Source organism: Heliangelus exortis, chromosome 19 (genome assembly GCF_036169615.1).
Source record: "Heliangelus exortis chromosome 19, bHelExo1.hap1, whole genome shotgun sequence".
NCBI classification, from domain to species: Eukaryota; Metazoa; Chordata; class Aves; order Apodiformes; family Trochilidae; genus Heliangelus; species Heliangelus exortis.
The window spans coordinates 1,654,330-1,673,729 of NC_092440.1; the positions used below are offsets into that span (position 1 = coordinate 1,654,330).

Sequence of the window (19,400 nt, forward strand, 5' to 3'; positions counted from 1 at the left end):
CACAAAAGATTTTGCTCTCTGCAGAACTAAACGGGGTTGGTTTTGGTTTTTTTTTTTTTTGGGTTTTTTTCCCTCTGAGGAAGGTGGCTCAGGCTTCAGTTAAATCATTTCCCTATCTCTGTTTAGCTGCAGGATGTTCCTCAGTGCAAGTTGTTGGAAGGTTGAGCTGCGGGATGAAGAGATTTCCAGCACGACGCCCTCCTTTCCCACCACGCTCCTGTACCATGATCTCTTATTTTGGCACAGAGCAGAACATGCTCACCAGAAAACATCAACAACTCATGCGAAAGGAGTCAAAGTGCTAAACAGTGACAGAAAGGAGTCTTGCCCCCCCGCCCCCCAGCAATAAAAAAAAAAATAGATATTTGTGAAGTTCACCATACAAGGGGCGTGACAAAATAAACGAACTGAGCTGTCCACAGATGGCAAAGCTTCCTTCCACACTTGTGTAACTTATCCCAGACGTTCCCTGAAAAGGGAGAGAGGGAGGTGAAAAAAAAAAAAAAAAAAAAAAAAAAAGAGACAAAAAAAAAAAAAAAGAAAAAGCAAAACCAGCTGGCTGCTTACACAAGGCATCCGGAATGATACTGCCGGGACTCCAACATTTCCATTCAGTGCAGCAGAGCATGCTCCTGTGTAAATAGTTTCCATATGTCATCATTACAATAAAAAACAAACAAAACAAAACAAAGCCACAAAAAAGAAAGAAAGGGAAGGAGCATAAACTTTCCAGAGCCCAAACTTCTCCCTTTGTAAAAGAAATTCCCTGCTTAGTGGAAAGAAAACCTCTCCATTGGCTGAGCAAGCGAACAAACTCCTCTGGTTTGGAGGAGCTCACACGGCCACAGGGAGCTGGAGGCAGAGCCAAGAGGGGAGTGAGGGACAGAAAACATTCACAGGAACCAGGGATAAAACACCCTTCCCAGCCAGGCTGTTGTTTGCCAAACTAGAGTAAGTTTGGACACGCACCGTTTCATCTTTGGTGTCTGCATTTCTTTTAATAATAATTTTTAAAACCCAACAAACTCGTAACCTCCTGCAAATTCAAAGAGTTATAAACAAACTCTACAGGGTAGCTCTTCCATTTGCCTCAGAGCTCCCCCAGTCTGTCTCTCATTAGCCTGTTTGCCAGATGTTCTGCTTTCTAGAGAGCACACACTTTTTATGGCTTTACACTGGAACAGACTGAGATGCCTCTAATTAGCTCCTTGGCTGACTCCAAAGCCACGTGCCTCTACTGGACTTACCAGGGCTTTCTCCTAAAAGGCTGAGGAAGCTCTTGAAGGAGCTGCTAGTTGCCAACCTCTCCAGGTGATGCAATTTTAGCAAGTACAGCTGGGATGAGAGAACTCTGCAAACTGTGTGGAAGGCAGGGCAAGTGGCATGATTCAGCATAAATATTCTTGTAGTTAAAACTGCCACTCGTGCCCTTTAGACATCACATGTGTAGTCAGTGTAAGGCAGCAACACATAAGTCACTCATCTAACGGGCTGCATGTGCAAGTAATATATCTCAATAGGTGAAAAAAGAAATCCAAGGACACTTCAAAGATGGGACCCATCTTCATTCACAGAGTTTTACAAGCTTCCTGCAAGTGGATTCACCAAACAGAGCAGCAACGAAGCAAGCAAGGCATTACCTTCCACAGTCAGGAAGGGTCAAGCTGTCCAGGGTATGTGCTCCAGGCAGCTCCAGTAACCATCTCAGGCAACAAGAGATGTGCCAGCTGATAAAACACTCCACCAGCAAGTGGGCCACAGAGGAGGAGGAGGACACAGAAAGAGGAGCCAAACTGCCAGTTAACCATCAGACCCCTACTTAATTAAATAGCCTGGTACCAACATTGTCCTTTCTTTCCTTCTTGCAATCTGGCTCCTAAGAACTGCTGTCTTGCACTCTACCTCCACCTTACAGTCATTATTCCTTCTTTGGAAAGGCACAAACCCTGCCAGGGAATGCACTTGCATGGCTGTTTGTGGCAGCACTGTCTTTTCCTATCAGACCTGAACACACTCTTCCAGGAGTCAGGCTGCCCGAGGTGAATGGGACACCCTGAAGCTGAGCAAACACTGCACAGGTTTGCTGCAAGAGTCCACACAGACATGTGAACTGAGCTTCCCTGTTCCCTGCCAGGCTCCAGCCCCTTTCCAAGCAGGGAAAAGAGCCCAAAGCAGTGTGGGGGTCACTCAGTCACAGCCCCTCACTGCAATGACTGCTGCACCATTTAACTGGAGCCATTTCTTTGCATTCTGCACTGCCACACCACCTCTGTTCCTTACACCACCCATCTGGGCTGTATTCCTATCTAATGACCCAAACTCAGCTGGTCTCAAAGCTCAAGTTAAATAGAACCAGGCATCAGGCAATACTGAACATGTGCCCATGGATGAAGGAAGATCCCAGCAGCACCAGAGCTGTCCTTGGGGTTCCTGGAGCTCCTGACCACACATAAAAGATTAGTCCTGGAGCAGGATCTCTGTGCTGGCTAAAACTGCTGGATCCCTTGGCAACTTTACTTCCTGAGGCTGCAGTCAGGATGAACAAAGCTGCAGGAGGAGACCACTTCTCTGTCAAAGACAACCACGAGTGCTCCTCTCTTCCTGAAAGCCCTGGTCAGCTGAACTGTATGGAATGCCCACTACAGAAGATGTAAATCCATTAAAAAAAAAAGGAAACAGAATAGATGGGTCCCCTTCCCCAACACAAGCTGTGCAGGCACCTTCAGTCCCAGAGCCAACATTTTAGCAGTACTACAACACAATCCAGGCAAAGCCCAGAGGCAGCTCTGGCCAGGAAACAGCAGGATCCTAAAGTCTATGTTGGAGCTGTACCAACACCAATGGTGCCATTTTCCCTTCCAAGTGCTTACATGCCTCCAGAGAATTTATCATCTCTCCCTGCTCCAGTGCAGCTGATAAGAAACTGCTCCTTTTCTTTCTGAGTGCTGAGGCATGAAGATGCGTGCGTTTGTCTCTTCAAGGCCAGACTCACCTACCCGGGAGAAAGCAAGCTGGAAGCTGCCTGGAAAAGCACAGCTGGTTTGGCACTCGGCCACACATCTCAGAGGTGGGAGAGACAGAGAGTGAAATCAGTGCCTGTGATGCCTGGCTGCCAACTCAGCACCGTGCCAGCGGGAGCGTGGCAGGACCCATCTCTGCAGCCCAAAACATCCTAGCGCCCATTCCTGTTTTCAGGGAATGTTATGGGGAGGAATTTAACAGCCATGAGGAAGCCTAAACAATTTACTATCTGTTTACTGCCGAGGCAAAACAGGGCATTTCCAACAGAGTGCAGTGCCAAGTCCTTCTGTTGCAAGAGAACTAACACGCTTCTGAGTGTTTCGAGTTGGCATCACTGAGTCGTGCTCTTCCTTAGAGACCATGGCACAGCAGAAACATATGCAGAGGCCTCAGGGTTCTTTGTCTTACTGTATTCTCACAGCACTTGCTTGCTCAACAAAGTCACTTCAGTTTCCTCTTTATCACAGAAAAGTTTTTTTTTCCAGAAAATATGGATGTTGCCACTTCCCCTGGGCAGCATCAGGTGGCTGAAGCCCTCGCCCTGATTCAAGAACCCAGGAGTTCCTCCAGCACCAACACCAGCTCACTTCATGCTATCATCCACCACACCACAGGGAGCTGAAGCCACATGAAGAACGAGCAGATGTCCCTCAGCATGGTAAGACACTTTTTGTATATTATTGCCTCTTATCAACCACACTGCCTATCTTCTTGTATTGAAGGCAACTGAAGCCCTGCACTGTTTAATCGGGGGACTGCGGTATCCTTGCTGACATCTGCACTGCACACATGTAGAAATCCTAATGCACAAGCTAGAGACAATGACAAGAGAGCTCAGGGGTGGTAGGAAATTGTTTTGTCTCAGTGGAAGCCATGCCTCCAGCCAGCTCTTGCTGAGTGGGTCAGAACCAGAATTTCATTAACCATTTGCTCTGTGGCTCACTAACCATTCCGAACAGGGTGAGCTTTACTTCCTGCACCACCCTTTGTAGGGACAAAAAGAGACATTAGTCAGGAACAAAGAAGAAAAATATGTAAAAGGCTTCTGAGAAAATAAAGATGAGGGTAATTTTACCTCTCTACACTCTCTAGATGGGTTGTCGGAGATCCTCATCTGTCCAGTTTACTGCTGTCTCTCTTCAGGGCACCTGCTCTCCTTTGATCTCAACCCCGAGTCGCCCTGGGACTTGATTTTTTTTCTTTTTTTTTCTTTTTCTGCAATGTTATGTGAGAAGTTTTGCTCAGAAAATGTCTGATTGCTGGACAATTTTCCTTCCTGGATATGTAGCAGCAAGAGGCAGATGGGCAGATCCCTCTCCTTCAGGGTGTTTGGGATCCACAGTCAGGTTAGCAAGAGATTTCAGCAGCTGAAGACAAACTGATGGGTGACTTGTGACCCTCAGAGAGCTCACCTTGCCCTGACAGCCTCCCACAGCTCATGCATACACCAGACCACAGAGCTCCAAAGCCTCTGCAGCAGTCAACAGTGAAATGGAGGAGGATCACTCCTTAATTCCCAGCAAGAATAACATTACCTGCCCCACTAGCTCTTGCTCCTCAGCTGCACTGCCTTCCAGCAGCTCAGGCAACCCACCAGATGCCCAGGCCCTCTTCCAAAAAGCTGCTTTGTGCCAGATGTGTGACTAAATCCTCCTACATGAGCAAGTCCATGAAAGGCCATCAGGAGTGCCAGAAGCAGACAAGTGACACTCTGAGGCTGTCTAACTCATAGCTGCAATGGCAAAACAAGAGCAGTTTTAATCATGAAAACTCACCTAAAAGGAAAGGTTGCAGTAGGAAAATATAATTAAGAATCTTGCTTGTGCCAGTTCCATACCCTTTACTTCTGATCCTGGCAAACAAACCCCCAGGAAACAAACAGCAGAAAAAGGAGAAGTCAAAGCCACAAGAGAAGGATCACTTACAGCCTGGCATTACCCATCCCTTCAGCAACCTCTATGGGTTATAATCTTGTTGGTCTGATCATATCACAGCAAGAAAGACTTTACTGACACAGATAAAATTATTCTGTAAGTGGAATTAAATACCTGAGTCATTGAGGGGCTCTATCAAACAACTGATTTTGGATGAGAAAAGCAATTGGAAATAATTAAGTTTCTGCTGGCAACAACAAAGAAGAGATGAGCTCTGCCTGAGGCTGTGGCTCATCAGAGAGGTCAGACATGAAATACACACACATACATTTATAATTCAAACATTTTGAGGAAGTAACAGAAAGGGAAAGAGACAATATCAGAATCATTCAGATATGGCATTTTCTTTAACACATCCTGTTACACGGGGGAATTTCCTCTTTTTGTTCCAAAACGGGAAGCCAATGCTTCATGGGCTTCACCATGTTAAAAATTCTCTTCAGTGCTGGTAACAACACAATGTCAGCATTTGTAAGAGCACCTTCCTCATTTAAATTCTCCAAAGCAGGGCCTTTGGCTTTTCCTGCTGCAGTTTGGAAAGCTGTTCCATTAAGCTGCAATCTGGCCTTTTTCCCCCCCAAGAGCAGTGTGCTGCCAGCTCTGGCTGCAAGCCCCCAGCAGCTCTCTGGGGAAGTCACAAAGTTATCAGTGGGGAGCTGAGAGGAAAAAGCTTCCCTGCTGTGAGAAACCACTGCTGGTTTGGGCACCAAACCTCCTGTGTGGCCAAGCTGGACCAGAACAGGGTAGGAAGTACCAAGGTATGTGCCACGCTGACCTTTCTACCCTAAAGAGAGAAGGAGAGCAAGAAAATGAGAGAAATTGAGTTAAATAACAGGATGATGGGAGAACCCTAATGCATTACCACGACAGGCTGAGACCTGACCTACATTATTTATTGTATTGTATTGTACTAAGAAGTCCATAATTATCTCCTATGGTGTTAGAACAAGACTCTGCCACACAGGTTCTGTGTGAATACAAGGCTGTCAGGTCTGCTCCTCCTTGTCACCACTTCTCAGCCAGGAAAGGGAAGCTGCCAGCTTCAGGGGGAGATGAATGGAGAGGAATGGGGAAAGCCCCAGCCTCTAGTGCTGTGTAATTGCTCCTCATTGACATAAAAACAGGACTTCTGCATGTTTGGTAGAAATGACAGCTGGCAGGAACTGGAGAGGTTACATGTCAGGACTGGGGAGGAAGGGAGGAGTTAAACCACTAGTATGACACCACAAACCAGCTGCCAGAGGGTTTTCCCCCTGATTGTCCTTACTTCAAGTCCAACAGTCCTGATGCAGAACCACATCTTCAGAATATGGCCAATTTTGACTTCCAGCACTGCAGAACTCTCTCCATCTCCTACAGAGTGGTTCCAAACTTTAACCACACTGTCAACACATTCCTTGTCTGAATTTCCTCAGCCTCAACCAACAGACACAATTCCATTGTGACCCAGCTGCTGCAGTCAACTTCATCATGAGCAAGATCAGAAATGGCTTCTTTTTTTTTTTTTTTCCCCTTCCCTTACAGACCAGAAAGAAATCTTGCAGCTGACAGGGGCACAATACCTGACCCCTGTGACACTATCTGCTAAGCACTAACCAGTCCCAATAACCACTTGGACTTTGAGACCCATCAGTCAGGTGGCTTGCAGAGCCATTAGCTACACAGTGGTAATTGCTACTGGTAATTTCCTCAATCAAAATGCCACACAGTTGCCAAAATAAACATCTTCTCAAAACACTGTCAGTCCATCTTGCAACACCAGAAGTAAGTCCATGCCTGACTTCAGGTTCATACAACACTCACTTTTCCATAAACCCACACTGATTGACATGAAAACCCTTTAAATCCAGTTTTTGGAAGAGCTCCTGTGGAAGAGCTCCCATTATTTTGCCTGGAAAGCTTGTTTGGCTGGCTGGCCCACCATCCCCTGTTTGGTGCAAAATACTTTCTGGGGCTGGAAAAAAAAAAGTCAGGATTACAGCAATATTCAGCCTGCCACAGCTGCACCCCTAAGGAAAAATCAAAAGCCCTCTGCTAGTTTTTAAATGCCTACCTTTAGCATCAGCTGTTTATTCTCTATTTACTGTAGGAATGGAAGAATAGATCACATGATGACCAGGTCACCTGGCTTTTCACCAGATACAGAATTCATACAGTATTTCTTCAGCTCCCTCGCAGCATTATCGACCAGTGTTCAACCCTGAATTCCTAACAGGCCAGCAGCACTTAACATGTCTTTTTATTTCTCACATCCTGCAGAGTACTTTTAGCTCTGCTGACCGTGTTTCTCTTTGTGATTTTCCTCCACTCCCAGTTTCTATTCCCTCTTTTGCCATACAGCAGTGTAGCTGCTTCCACCTTGGCCAGCACAGCCACATCTGTGCCTTTTCACTGCCCTTCAAACAGCTTTAAGGCTCCTGTTAGTGCTGCTCTGTATGCATTTGTGCTCTCTCAAACTATATGATCCATTTCTGACGTTTTTTGAAGCCTTTCCCTTTGCAGCCACGAGAGACAGGATCCTGCTGCCAGCCTTATATTTGAAAGGAAAGAGCTTTGCCTTGGTCACTTCTGACCCTAATGCCAAAATTCTCCTTAGTGAGCTCCTTGCAAGCATTGACTGAACACAGGCAGGACCAAAGGGGTCACTTGTTTGCACCTGACAGCAGTTCAGAGAACACACAACATTTAACACCACTTGCAGGGAGCAAGGCAGAGCCACAGTGCAAACCAGTCTCAGCCTGTGTTCCCCTTCAATCCCATTTCCAGTCTGGTCTGCTCAGCATCCTGGAGAAGCAACATTCCCCTCTGCACCATGGAAAACAAGCAACTGGGCAGCAAGCAGCAGCATCTGCTCATTTCTGCAGTGACTCACTGCTACCTGACTGAAAAAGCAGCTGGACACTGCTGTTTTCTGGGGCAGGAACACTGCATTTACAAGATGGATTATGCTTGTGCTTCTCACCAGGTGCAGATCCCCTTCAGCCAAGGTGACAGTGCCACAGGAAAAAAAAAAAAAAAAAAAAGGGATAGACTGTGGAAATAGGGCAACTGGGCTGGTGAAGGGATCCAGCACAGATCCTATGAGGAGAGGCTGAGGGAGCTGGGGGTGTTGAGGCTGGAGAAGAGGAGGCTCAGGGGAGACCTCATCACTCTCTCCAACTCCCTGAAAGGAGGTTGGAGCCAGGGGGGGGTTGGGCTCTTTTCCCAGGCAACTCTCAGCAAGACAAGAGGGCACAAGAGGTCTCAAGTTGTGCCAGGGGAGGTTTAGGTTGGAGATGAGAAAGAATTTCTTTCTGGAGAGGGTGCTCAGCCATTGGAATGGGCTGCCCAGGGAAGGGGTGGATTCTCCATCCCTGGAGATATTTCAAAAGAGCCTGGATGTGGCACTCAGTGCCATGGGCTGGGAACCACGGGGGGAGTGGAGCAAGGGTTGGACTTGATGAGCTCTGAGGTCCCTTCCAACCCAGCCAATTCTAGGATTCTGTGATTCTATGAATACTGTACTAGTGAAAACTTCTGCCCTTACCCTCTTCCTCTGGAGCCCCATGCCTCCAGCCAGCAGCTGCCAAAGGCCAAGCTGCAGGGAATGGCAGGATCCCTTCCTTCCTCCTCCCACATCTGATTATCCTGTCACTGGCACAGCCAACTCACCAGTACAATTTGACCCCAGGGAGTTTTTAGTGCTCCTCCTTGCAGGGCTGATCATTTAGTTTTAATTCCACAGGCATTTCTTCATTTAGCTAACGAAGAGCAGGGACATACTTGTGCATTCCAGTGAAATCCTTTAGCAGGCTACATTACTTTTCTACCCTAAACTTTCCCAAACCCATCGAGAATAGCAAAAAGTGTTCTCAGAAAAACAGTGCTAGCTAGAATAAAATACAGATGATCAGAAACCCCCAGATGACAACATACACATAACTGCACGTCCTAGGCAGACAGTTAGGGAGCACAAAGGGTAACTAAGCTGCCCAGCCCCACAGAATCAGAGGGTTTATCATGGCTGAGCCCAGAGATACTTCCCAAATTTCATGTAAGCAGGAAAAAAAAAGCCTTTTGTTCCAACAAGACGGATCATGATACTAAAATCAGCACTGGATACCAGCTTCAAACCCCCACACTGTGACTCAAGTCCTCCTCCTGCCATCCTCAGGCTCTTTCCTCACCCACGGGGTGCTGTGGTGGAGCAGCACAGCCCCATCTCAGCTGCCTCCTTGGCTCCCAGATGCAGAGCCCAGCAGTGCAGGTGCTCAAGCTCCCTGCCGAGCTGCTCGCTCGGAGCAGATGGATGAAATCTGAAAGCTGCTCCTCCAGCTCTCCATAAAGCAAGCAGTCATCTAAAAACCAGGCATCTTCTCAACGTGCAAAAAAATAAGCAATAATGCCAAAGACATGGGGAGAACCCTACAAGGTCCAGATCAAAAGCCAGAGACACTGGAGGTAAGAGACAGACCTATCAAATTCACCACACTTTTCCCAGTTTAAGGATCAGAAATGGAGTGTTCTGGCTCATAAATTCTACTTCCAGCAAATTCAAGCTGAAATCCCCTGAAGGCAATAAGGAAAAGGCAATCAACAACAACTCTAACCACTTCACAGATGCTCCTGTTTAGTTTATACAGCACTTCTTACAGCATTCAAATGGGTAAAATGGGATTTCAAGGCAGGGGGGCTGACGGCAGCAGGCAGGATTCCTCAGTGAAGATACCAAGGGCAAAGGAAGTTCTGAGAAGCATCGGATGGGTTATGATGAGTGAACTCAGCATGCTCAGCCTTTGCTCATTTTCATCTGCCAGTAAGCAAGCTTGGCTAAACCAAACATCCTGCATCTACAGTGCCTTAAAAATCCACAGGAATCACAAAAATAAGGGGAGGGGGAGGAGGGGGGGAAACAAACAAACTGATGCGTTCCCTGGGAAGTCATGAAAAAACCAATCACTGTTTGTTTCCAACTGTTGTTCCGCTTCCTGAGCCAAATGTTCCCAAGTCAGCTGTGGCAGCTGAGTGACCGGTTCGAGCTGGAAAGTTGTGGATTTAAAACTGCAGCCTGAACACTTTCAAACTCCTCAACACCTTCTAGAGCTCCGGGATCAGCTGGTGGAAAAGCAAAGCCCTCTGATGCTGCAGCACCTGCCCTCACCCCCACCCATCATCTTCCAACCACAGCAATCACCTTGGGGAGTAAAACACTTAGTTTGCCCCTTTCTTCTGCTCTCACCCCCAAAAGATGCAAACTGGGTCCTAAAGAAGAGGCACAAGAAGGGAAGGGGCTCCCTCCTTCAAAGATAAAGATCATTATTCCATTTTTAATGAAAAAAGTGGGAAGCTTCCAGACTCCTCGACCCCCTCTGCAGCATCCTCCCAACTTTCCAGCCAGCGTGCATGAAAGATGAGCTCCATCCCCAGTGCTGCAGGGAGATGACAAAGGAGAAAGAACCATTTGACTCCAGGATAATGGAACACAAACCCAAGTGGTCTTTACCTTGTATACACTTGTACTCGCTCAGATTTGAACAGCATGGGGCATTCAAGACCAAATCACTCGGATTTTTTTTTTTTTTTTTTTTTCACTGCTCCAAAGAGTCAACAGTGCAGAGATTCTGTTTGACAAAGCATCCTACTGTGAAACACACAATGTGTGCATTGTGCAGAGGGGTCTCCTGCAGGGCTAAGAAAACAAGGCAGGCTTGGAAAAAAAAAAATATACACAAGATAACTGCAGCCTGCAACACCTCCTGGTAATTTACTTTGCTTGTGGTTTTTCTTCTGCAGGTACCACGTTGAGAATGTCTCAGTACAAATGCTTCTGAGAGCTCTGGACAGCAGAGTGCTGCTTCTCTTGACTCAAAAGGTGCCAGCTCTGGCCTCTCAGTATGGGAAATATTTCAGCAAAGCCAAAGCAGTGGGTTGTGCTTTAAAACCTGAATTCCCAGAATAAATGAGATTCCAGAGGATGATGCATTTGGAACTTAAGAGCAGAAACACATTTTCCACTGTTTCTAACATCATACTGAAAGACACCCAACATCTCCTAAAAAGCAGCATTTTCCTCCTTCCCCTGAGTTTACAGAGCTCATCACCCAGGGAAACGAATGGTGGTGAAGGAGAAAACAATAATCTCCTTATGTTTGGGTGCTCATTTCTCTTTCCAAGATTTTCAGCCCTCGCTCATCTCAGAGGCAGTTTTGTTTCGCTTTGCTAGCTTAAAACATTCATTATAAATCATCTAGGCCAGGAAAGGATTAGCAAAGCACTGGCAGGAGTTGCAAACTGCAAGGCTGTTAGGTCGGAGAAATGAGACTTTCAGAGGCATAAACAACAATCCAGCACTGAACTACCACTTCTGCTTCAGAAAAAAATGCCTCTCTGTAGAAATTTTAAGCAGGTACACACCAAGAAAAATAAATCATGCACAGCAATGCAAACCAGCACCTCTTTCTACCAAAGGAATGAAGCCTACCTCTCCACATCCACGAGAGGTGTAATCTGTGCTTTGCAGATGAGACACATTAACCACAGTGAGGTGAACTGATGTATCCCTGGTATGAAAAGGAGCAGGACTGGGCTGCTCCTGAAAATGAGATCCCAGGCCCACACCCTGGCCATACTTCACCTCTGAAGGCAGCAGTGGAAGCACAGCTACTGGAACTAATTAAAGGCAAATCGGAGCCACGACGTCAGAAAATATCCTGCACAGCATCCAAGAAAGCCACCAGATAATCCAAAAGGCTGGTTAAGAGCCTGGCTGGCAGAGATCTTGGGATCTGCCAGGTCCATTGCAAGGATTTGCTCGTTCCCTCGTCCCCTATTTCTTCCCATCTGTTTGCAACAGCATTTCCTAACGAGTGCCCAAGTCCAAATAACCATCCTCAAAATCCTGACCTTCCCACAAGGCTCAGAAACTACAGATCCCCAAGGGTTTATTAAACCTATTAGCTGACATTTCAAAAGCCTGTTTTCCTCCAAAGGTAGCAAAGCCAGAATGCTTTCACAGCAACCCAAGTAGCTCCTCAAGAAGCACAGCTATTCCATGATTGTGGAGCTAAAACCTTTACCCACAGGTCAGGGATTTATTTATTTACTTATTCTCTGCTCACTCCCTCAGCCCACCAGAAAGCTTGCACTTGTTTTACACCTGAAGTTCTCTTTCATCCACAGACAGCTCAAAAGCAAGCTGCAGCAGGAAGAGTTCAACAGAGGTGTTTGCAGATTAGGGACTCCATGACCACATGAGCTGAAGCTGTGGACTGCACTGTGGACTTTCCCTGCTGATACAAACTCATTCTGGAACCAGATCCAAGACAGAAAGGAATTACATCACTTCAGGTTGCAAATCCAGGTGACTCACAAGTTTCAAAGAACACCATCAACTGCCCACAGTCCTGGGCCACCTCCAGAAGCATGTCTACACGTGGAGCAGTAAATAACTTTTTTCTTCAATGTGTTTGTTGTGCACAATGTTCATTAATGTTGTAATTGGGCTCTGTGCTCAGACCCATCAGCTGAGTTTCCCTCAGCAGCTTTGCTGGCAGGCTGAGGTGCAGCAGGAAGGGGCACAGAAACCCCACAGCCACACACCCCACCTCCCTTCCAGAGGCACAACCAACAGTCTGGGAAGCACTCACTGCTTCCCTTGGCCAAAGTCACTTTCCTCACCAGGCACACACCTTGGGCAGCCCCTCCAACCACACCAGCAGGGAAATGTCCTTTTCTTTAGACACTTTGGGCCACCTTCTCCATCACAGCAGTGCCCAGGCATCGGGGCACAGGCCTCAAACAATTCTTTAAAATGCAGCAGGCCAGGCTGGCTCTTTTCCTGACTCTTTGGGCAGCAGACACCTGGACTGGTTAAGGCTCAGCTGAAACATCAGCATTCAAAGTTGTAATTTCCCATTTTCCAACAGTGCTTCTGGGAAACATCCCACTTTGCTGTTGCAGTGGCTCCCCCTCCCCCCTTCCAGGCAGTAATTCATTTTTTACTTCAATAGCAGGTGCAGTCACTTTCTTGTAAAAACCCAGAGTTTAAAGATGACTTCTTCCACTTGCCATAACCCATTGTGTGGGAGAAACAGACACACAATATCACATTGTTCCCCATACAACACTTTGAGCTGTACTTTCTGCTCTGAGCACACTGCAACTCCACTTGAGGCTACAGCAATTTCCATGCAGGAGGCAAAGGAGAATCTTGTACCTGATCTAATACAGGATAAATCAATGTGCACTCGTTTACTGCTTATAGTTCCCAGCAGCTCAAGGAGAGACACTGTCCCAGAGTTTCAAGGCTATGCCTTTGTATATGGAAAACACATATTTGGAGATATTTTGAGAAGCCTGTGTGAATGCTTCTCACAAACCTGGGTGAGGGACAGGCAAGCACTAAACCCAGGCTGCTCCTCACCCGTTTTCAGCAGGCAGTTCTGGGAAAGGTCAGGAAAAATTTGTATCCCCATTTTTGCTTTCTGCAGCAATTCAGTTAGCATTAGTCATTCACCTCAGGTGAATTCACCTCAGCACCTCAGGTGCTGGGAAGAGTAATTAGAGGGTGTACAGCCCTTGGAGATTCTCAGATAGGCCATACCAGGGAAGGGCAGCATCATATTAATTAGGGTGGATTCGAGTGATTAAAGTGCTTCTTGGTCTCCTTCAGCTGCAGGAGTTTGAAATTAAAATTACTCAGCACTACAGAACTTCATGGTGTAGTCAGAGAAACGCTGGCACCACAGGGACCACATTTTTCTGGATGCAGGCTGAATTCCCAGCAACTTTGCAGGACTCTGACCTTGTGCTGTGGCTGCAATCAGGAGCTCCCTGGCAGACATGTACCCCACCACGAGCCAAGGAAGGCAGAGCTTTAATATTCCTCCCCACGCAAGTACTTTCTCCCATTAAGTGCTTCAGAGCTGTATGATTAGGGAGATCAATTTTTGCAGCTGGATGTTTTCTTTAAGAATGTAATTTGCCACACAGTTTTCTCATTTAGCTTTCTTTTTACTCTCACTCCAAGGCATTCACTTACCCAGGAGCCCACTCTTCTGCAGGATCCAGAAAGGATCAGTTGCACTCTTTCTTTTTAATATGCAACTGCCCTGCTTTCAGAAAACCCTGTTATTACTTATTTCAACCCAGTAATTTGTCTGTATAACCAGACAATCAGTATCAAGACCCCCAAATTACTAATTTGTTTATCCAAGGGTCTGGTTGAACAAACCCACATGATGGAGCGAGTTGGTTCTGTTTTCTTTTTTTATTAAAAGAGCAAAAGAAGGTCCTTTAAAAATGTGAGAGTCACTCTATTGAAACCACACCAGTACCCAGCATGAGGCTGGAATATGGATCACAATTTGGAGAGGTCTGTGACACAGCAGAAGAGGAGTAAAACTTAATTACAATCAACCTCTGAGGCATGATTTAGCTTCCAGGCAATTGCACTCACTTTGGCTTTCCCTCAGTGGCACCTGGGGAGAGAAGGAGGGGTCCTGCTGCACTGGTACCAGTCCCAGCTGGTATCTGGGGACACACTTCAACAAAAGGTTGTTTTGTTGAAACAACACCACAGCAAGGGGCACCACACCAAGGGGCAGGTGCAGCGACCTGTGACTGTGAGTTCAGGCATAGAGAAGACAAAACCAGAAAGAAAAGAGTCTTCCCCATCCCCAAGCCCTCATCATTTCCCTGGTGGGCTCTCCCTCTCCTGAAAGGAACTGCTCACATAACTTTTTTTTCCCTGAAAAAGCCAGCCTGTGACTAAACCCACAACATCACACAGCTCTCTTAATGTCATTTCAGTCCTCAGCAGAGCAGAGAGGAACCATCTGAATTCTTCAAGCCTCCGTGAGACACAGCTTTTCTGCATTTCACAGCAGATTTCCCTGCACAGAAAGAGGAGAGCTGGGCTCCAGGTTCAGTTTTTCAGACACACTTCCTTTCCCAAGCACTGCCCTTGTCTGCTCACTCCCTGATTTAAGCTTCCCGCTTCTCAGAGATAAATCTGCCTTTCAAGTTGTTGGTGCCAGCCTCCCTCTCCTAATCCTTCAGCCCACTCTCACTGCACCCACTGACTTCAGAAGGCTCCATATCATCCAGCATCACTTTCACAGAATAAGTTTTATATTTTTCAGCAAATTCAACTTGAACAGGGATTAAAACCTCCAGCCAAAACCACAGTCCTTCAGCACCACGTCCTTCAAAGAATTCCAGGAAATTAATTCTCAAAAACCACACAGTCATCTTTTAAGAAGCACAAAATTGGTCCCTAAATAATTTCCCCATATTTCAAGGGGAGCAAACTGTGTTCACTCTGATCCTTGTGCTTTAACACAACCGTGCTGGCTTTAACCAAATGATAAACCTCACAGAGCTTCTTTAAAGGGATGGGAAGCAGAGAGGAGAAAAAGATGAGAGAAGAGTGATTAAAATTAGTCACAAGAAAGCCTATAAATACACTCCCTGATGATAGAAGCATTCTATTTAACTTGAAAAGAGAGAGATAAACTTTAAAAGACAAAGAGATGCAGCAGAGGAGATGCAGTGGAGCAAGGATGCAGCACAGCTTAGGGAATGTCAGCTGGGCAATTTAGGCAGGGATGTGTTGCAGGACTGGAGGAGGAGGAGGAGGAAAAATCATGACTGTCAGAAACCAGCTACTGGCTCAGGAGTCCCAGAAACAAAAATAAAGGGAACCCATATGATTGCAAGACAGAAATCAAATTGCAGAGTCACAGAGGCAACATGAAATGAAGGTATAATGCAGAAAAAAAAAAAAAAAAAGAGATGATGCCAGGCCTGGGAAACATGTACTTGTTAGAAATGGGGCAGCTTGAAGAGGTTCACAGGACCTGTGCATCCACCTGCAATGTCAGCTGGAAGTCAGGTGTGTTGAGCAAAACTGCTTGAGTACATTCCAGGAGGAGTAACACAAACTAACAACTCACTGAACATGCTCAGACACATCTGCTGCTCCCATCTCACCTGCTGCAGGGTGATGGAGGAAAAAAAGCACTGCTGCTAAGAGCTGGAGGCTTTTGTTTTCCCCCTCCCAACACTCACAGACTGGCTCTGTCCCACTGAGCCCCTGTCACCTGAGAGTACTGCAGGCTCTTTGAAGAAAGGAATTATCAATGTGTATCTCATTGCAAAAAGAACCCAAAACAAAACAAAATAAAATCAGAATGTAAACCAGAAACAGGCCAAGCAACAGCTGCAAAGGACAGAGACTTTGTGGTGTTAGGAAATGCTCCATGGCAGCACTGCAGCTGCTGCACCTGAGAGCTCAGGCCAGGGAGGCACTGCAAGAAGAGGAGAGCAGCACATGGGAGAGGAGCTTAAGGACAGGGAAGTCACAGAAACCACAAAAAAAATGTGTTAGAAACAGAGTCAGTAGGACCCAACCATCTGGGTGTCTTTTGCCCTGTGCCACACAGGTGCCTTGAGCATCACAACAAGCACCTTCCTGACCTGAATTTCCAAGGGGTGAGGTGAGTGACAGCCCTGAGAGCTTCAGGTCCCAGCAAGCAGAGGGAAAAGAAGCCACAACAGGAGGAATGGCAGCCCAGCAGGCAGGAAACCCCCACCCAGCAATCTTACTTTCATTAGGCAGCTCCTCCTGATCCAGGTCACCAAAAGGGGCCGAGGCACTGCTGCCACTGTCCTCCAGGGTGAGGATGAGGGGAACATCATCATCCATGCTCACAGCCATCCTGTCCCTCCAGAGGCTCCAAGAGCTTCAGATGACACTTTTTCCAGTTCCACTTCTGAAATTCTTATGTCAAAAACTCTTCCCTGAAAGTCTCCCATCAGGAGAGTCTTCTAACCATAAGGAAATAAAGGGATGGGTGCCCATCTCTGGAGACCACAGTTCAAAAAAACAACAGGATCTGGCAGCTCACAGGCCCGGGCTGCCTGTTCCAGCCAGTGCAGGGCTCAGAGTACAGCACGGAAGGCAAAGAACTTGCTTCTTGACCAAGTCCCAGCTGCTGAGCACAAGGAGCAGGCAGGCGGGATGCACCCGGTGCCAGCATGGTGCTAAGTGTCCCCACCAGGCATGGCTCTGTCCCCTCTTGTGCCAACACGCCCCGACTTCAGGTGGGGAAGGGAAAGACTCAGAGAAGGAGTCCGGTTGGGGGCTGCACACACGGAGCTCCCCGGGCTGCTCTGCCGGGCGCTGACACTGCCAGGCAGGGGCTGTTTAAAAGGTGGAGAACAGAAACAATCCCGGGCACCGGTGTCACCAGGCAGCTGTCACCGTCACCGTCTCCTTCCTTGCGGGCCGTGTGAGGGCAGGAGGCCGCATCTCCCGCAGCAACAGACCGGACCGGGACCGGGACTGGGCCGACCGGGAGACTTGGCGGTGGACCCCCGCGGCTGGAGAGCAGACGGAGCGCTCAGGAGCGGGTTCCTAGGACAGAGGGACACCGGGACGGGGCTCTCACCGCGCTCTGGAGGCCCCGCCAACCCGGCCCGGCCCGGCCCCGCCACCCCCGGCCCGCACAGGCCGCCCCGCAGCCCCCTCCCGGCTTCCACGGAGCCCTGGGGCAGCCTGGGGGCTGACACCGCCCCCTGCCCTCTCCCCTACAGGCCCAGGGACACCTCCACAGCCCCGCCGAACCGGTACCTGCCCAACCGGCACCGCCGAACCGGCCCCTCGGAACCCGCCCCCGCCGAACCGGTCCCCGCCCAACCGGCACCGCCGAACCGGGCCCCCTTGAACCGCTAACCCCCGAACCGGCCCCTCCCGAACTGGTCCCCCCCCCGAACCGGACCCCCCCGAACCGGACCCCCCCGAACCGGCACCGCCGCTGCTGCGACACCGCTCCTCAGCGCCCGCGCGCGCGGGCCCGCCCCGCCCCCGCCGATTGGCCGAGCCTCCTCCCCGCCCCGCCAATCCGCGCTCAGCTCCCGCTCCGCCCCACCCATCGCCGCTCCCGCGAGAGGATCCGGCTTGTTCCCGCCCCCTTCTCCTCCTGCCGCTCGCCATTGGGCAGCGCCGCTGTCTCTCAAGGAAAACGGGGCCGCTGATTGGCCCGAGGGGTTGGTGAGCGGCGAGCGCCTCGCATCAAGCAGGGGAAGGGGCGGGGTCAGGAGGGAGCGCGGGCTGCCATTGGCTGTGCCGATGCCCCGCCCCCGGGGTCAGCGGGGAGCGGTTACCTAGCAACGGCGGGGCAGCGGCGGGAGCCCGGGCCTAGCCCGGCAGCTCTGGGCCCATCCCGGGGGGTAACACGGCCCTTCCCAGGCCCCACCGAGCTCCGGGCGGGCGTGAATGGCTGCAGAGTGGCTGGGCCCTTGGGGAGGGGAGTCCGGCCCGGCCCGGCCCAGGGCCAGCGAGTACAGCAAAGGAGGAGCCAAAGGCCCCCTCAGTGAAACAAAACAAGAGCCCAGGATCGTGTCCCTCTGTGATGAGGATTCTCAAGCTGGAAGGGAGCATCCCAGTTTGTAATGAATAAATCTGTCCCTCGGTCCAAGAGGAGCATTTCTCAGCACCCCAGGAGAGTCCCTGAGCATCATGAAGCCTGAAAAATCAACCAGGCTCGGCCTGATTTTGGCAGCAGCACAACTGCTGTCAGTGTTACAACAGGTAGGAAGGCAGCTGGAGCATCTCCCTGGTGACTAAAGCAGAGATGTCCAGTCTCACATTCCCAGCGTTTTTCCCAATGAGGCTTTTCTCTGCCCACCTGAGAGCCCAACCCCCCCCCTGGCTCCAACCTCCTTTCAGGGAGTTGGAGAGAGTGATGAGGTCTCCCCTGAGCCTCCTCTTCTCCAGCCTCAACACCCCCAGCTCCCTCAGCCCTTCCTCACAGGACTTGTGCTGGATCCCTTCCCAGCCTCCTTGCTCTTCTCTGGACCTGCTCCAGCACCTCAATCTCCTTCCTGAGCTGAGGGGCCCAGAACTGGACACAGGACTCAAGCTGTGGCCTCCCCAGGGCTGAGCACAGGGGCAGAATCCCTTCCCTGGACCTGCTGGCCACGCTGTTCCTGAGCCAGCCCAGGATGCCATTGGCCTTCTTGGCCACCTGGGCACACTGCTGGCTCTTGTTCACCTTCCTGGCAATGAAACCTCTCCCAGTGCCATCAGGTCAGGCTGCTTTGGGTCCTCACCTGGCTCCTGACAGCTCCTGGCAGAACGCAGAGGCTGTTTTTTGGAGTGTGCTCCAGCACAACGCTGCTGGTTGGGGGGGGAAAGCAGCCTTGTAACAACACGAGTGCAAACACCCAGCAAGAAGCTCACTCCTGGGACTGCTTGTTCTTCCCCACCCACTGCTCAGTGCTGCTGAGACCTCCTCTGCAAAGCACTGCCCAGCCTGGAGAGGCTGCACACAGCCAGAATGCAGAGCTGGGAGGCTGCTGCAGCTTGGCTGAGGTGTGGGCTGAAAAACAAAAGGAGCTGGGGTGGGTTCAGCAGAGCAAAAGTAACACTGCCCACACAAAATACTGCCCACATCTTTTCTA

General features: G+C 49.2%; 1 protein-coding gene across 12 annotated transcripts in view; it reads right to left on the reverse strand.

Moving 5' to 3' along the window:
* TPCN1 (two pore segment channel 1) overlaps window positions 1-17,805 on the reverse strand; it is a 45,855-nt gene extending 28,050 nt beyond the window's left edge. For 3 of the 12 annotated variants that reach the window (XR_011729742.1, XR_011729747.1, XM_071763414.1), the window contains exons 1-3: window positions 16,542-16,793; window positions 568-632; window positions 379-469 (exon numbers count right to left, since the gene is read on the reverse strand). Coding sequence is in view for 5 of the 12 variants with exons in the window: in XM_071763414.1 (XP_071619515.1) it covers window positions 379-469; window positions 568-632; window positions 16,542-16,653 (268 nt within the window). In the remaining 7 variants the exon portion in view is untranslated. Of the gene's footprint in view, window positions 1-378; window positions 470-567; window positions 633-16,541; window positions 17,353-17,716 lie in introns of those variants that run through there. The other 9 variants (XR_011729744.1, XM_071763418.1, XR_011729743.1 and 6 more) reach the window with 7 other exon arrangements.
* Between the last annotated feature and the right edge of the window lie 1,595 nt (window positions 17,806-19,400).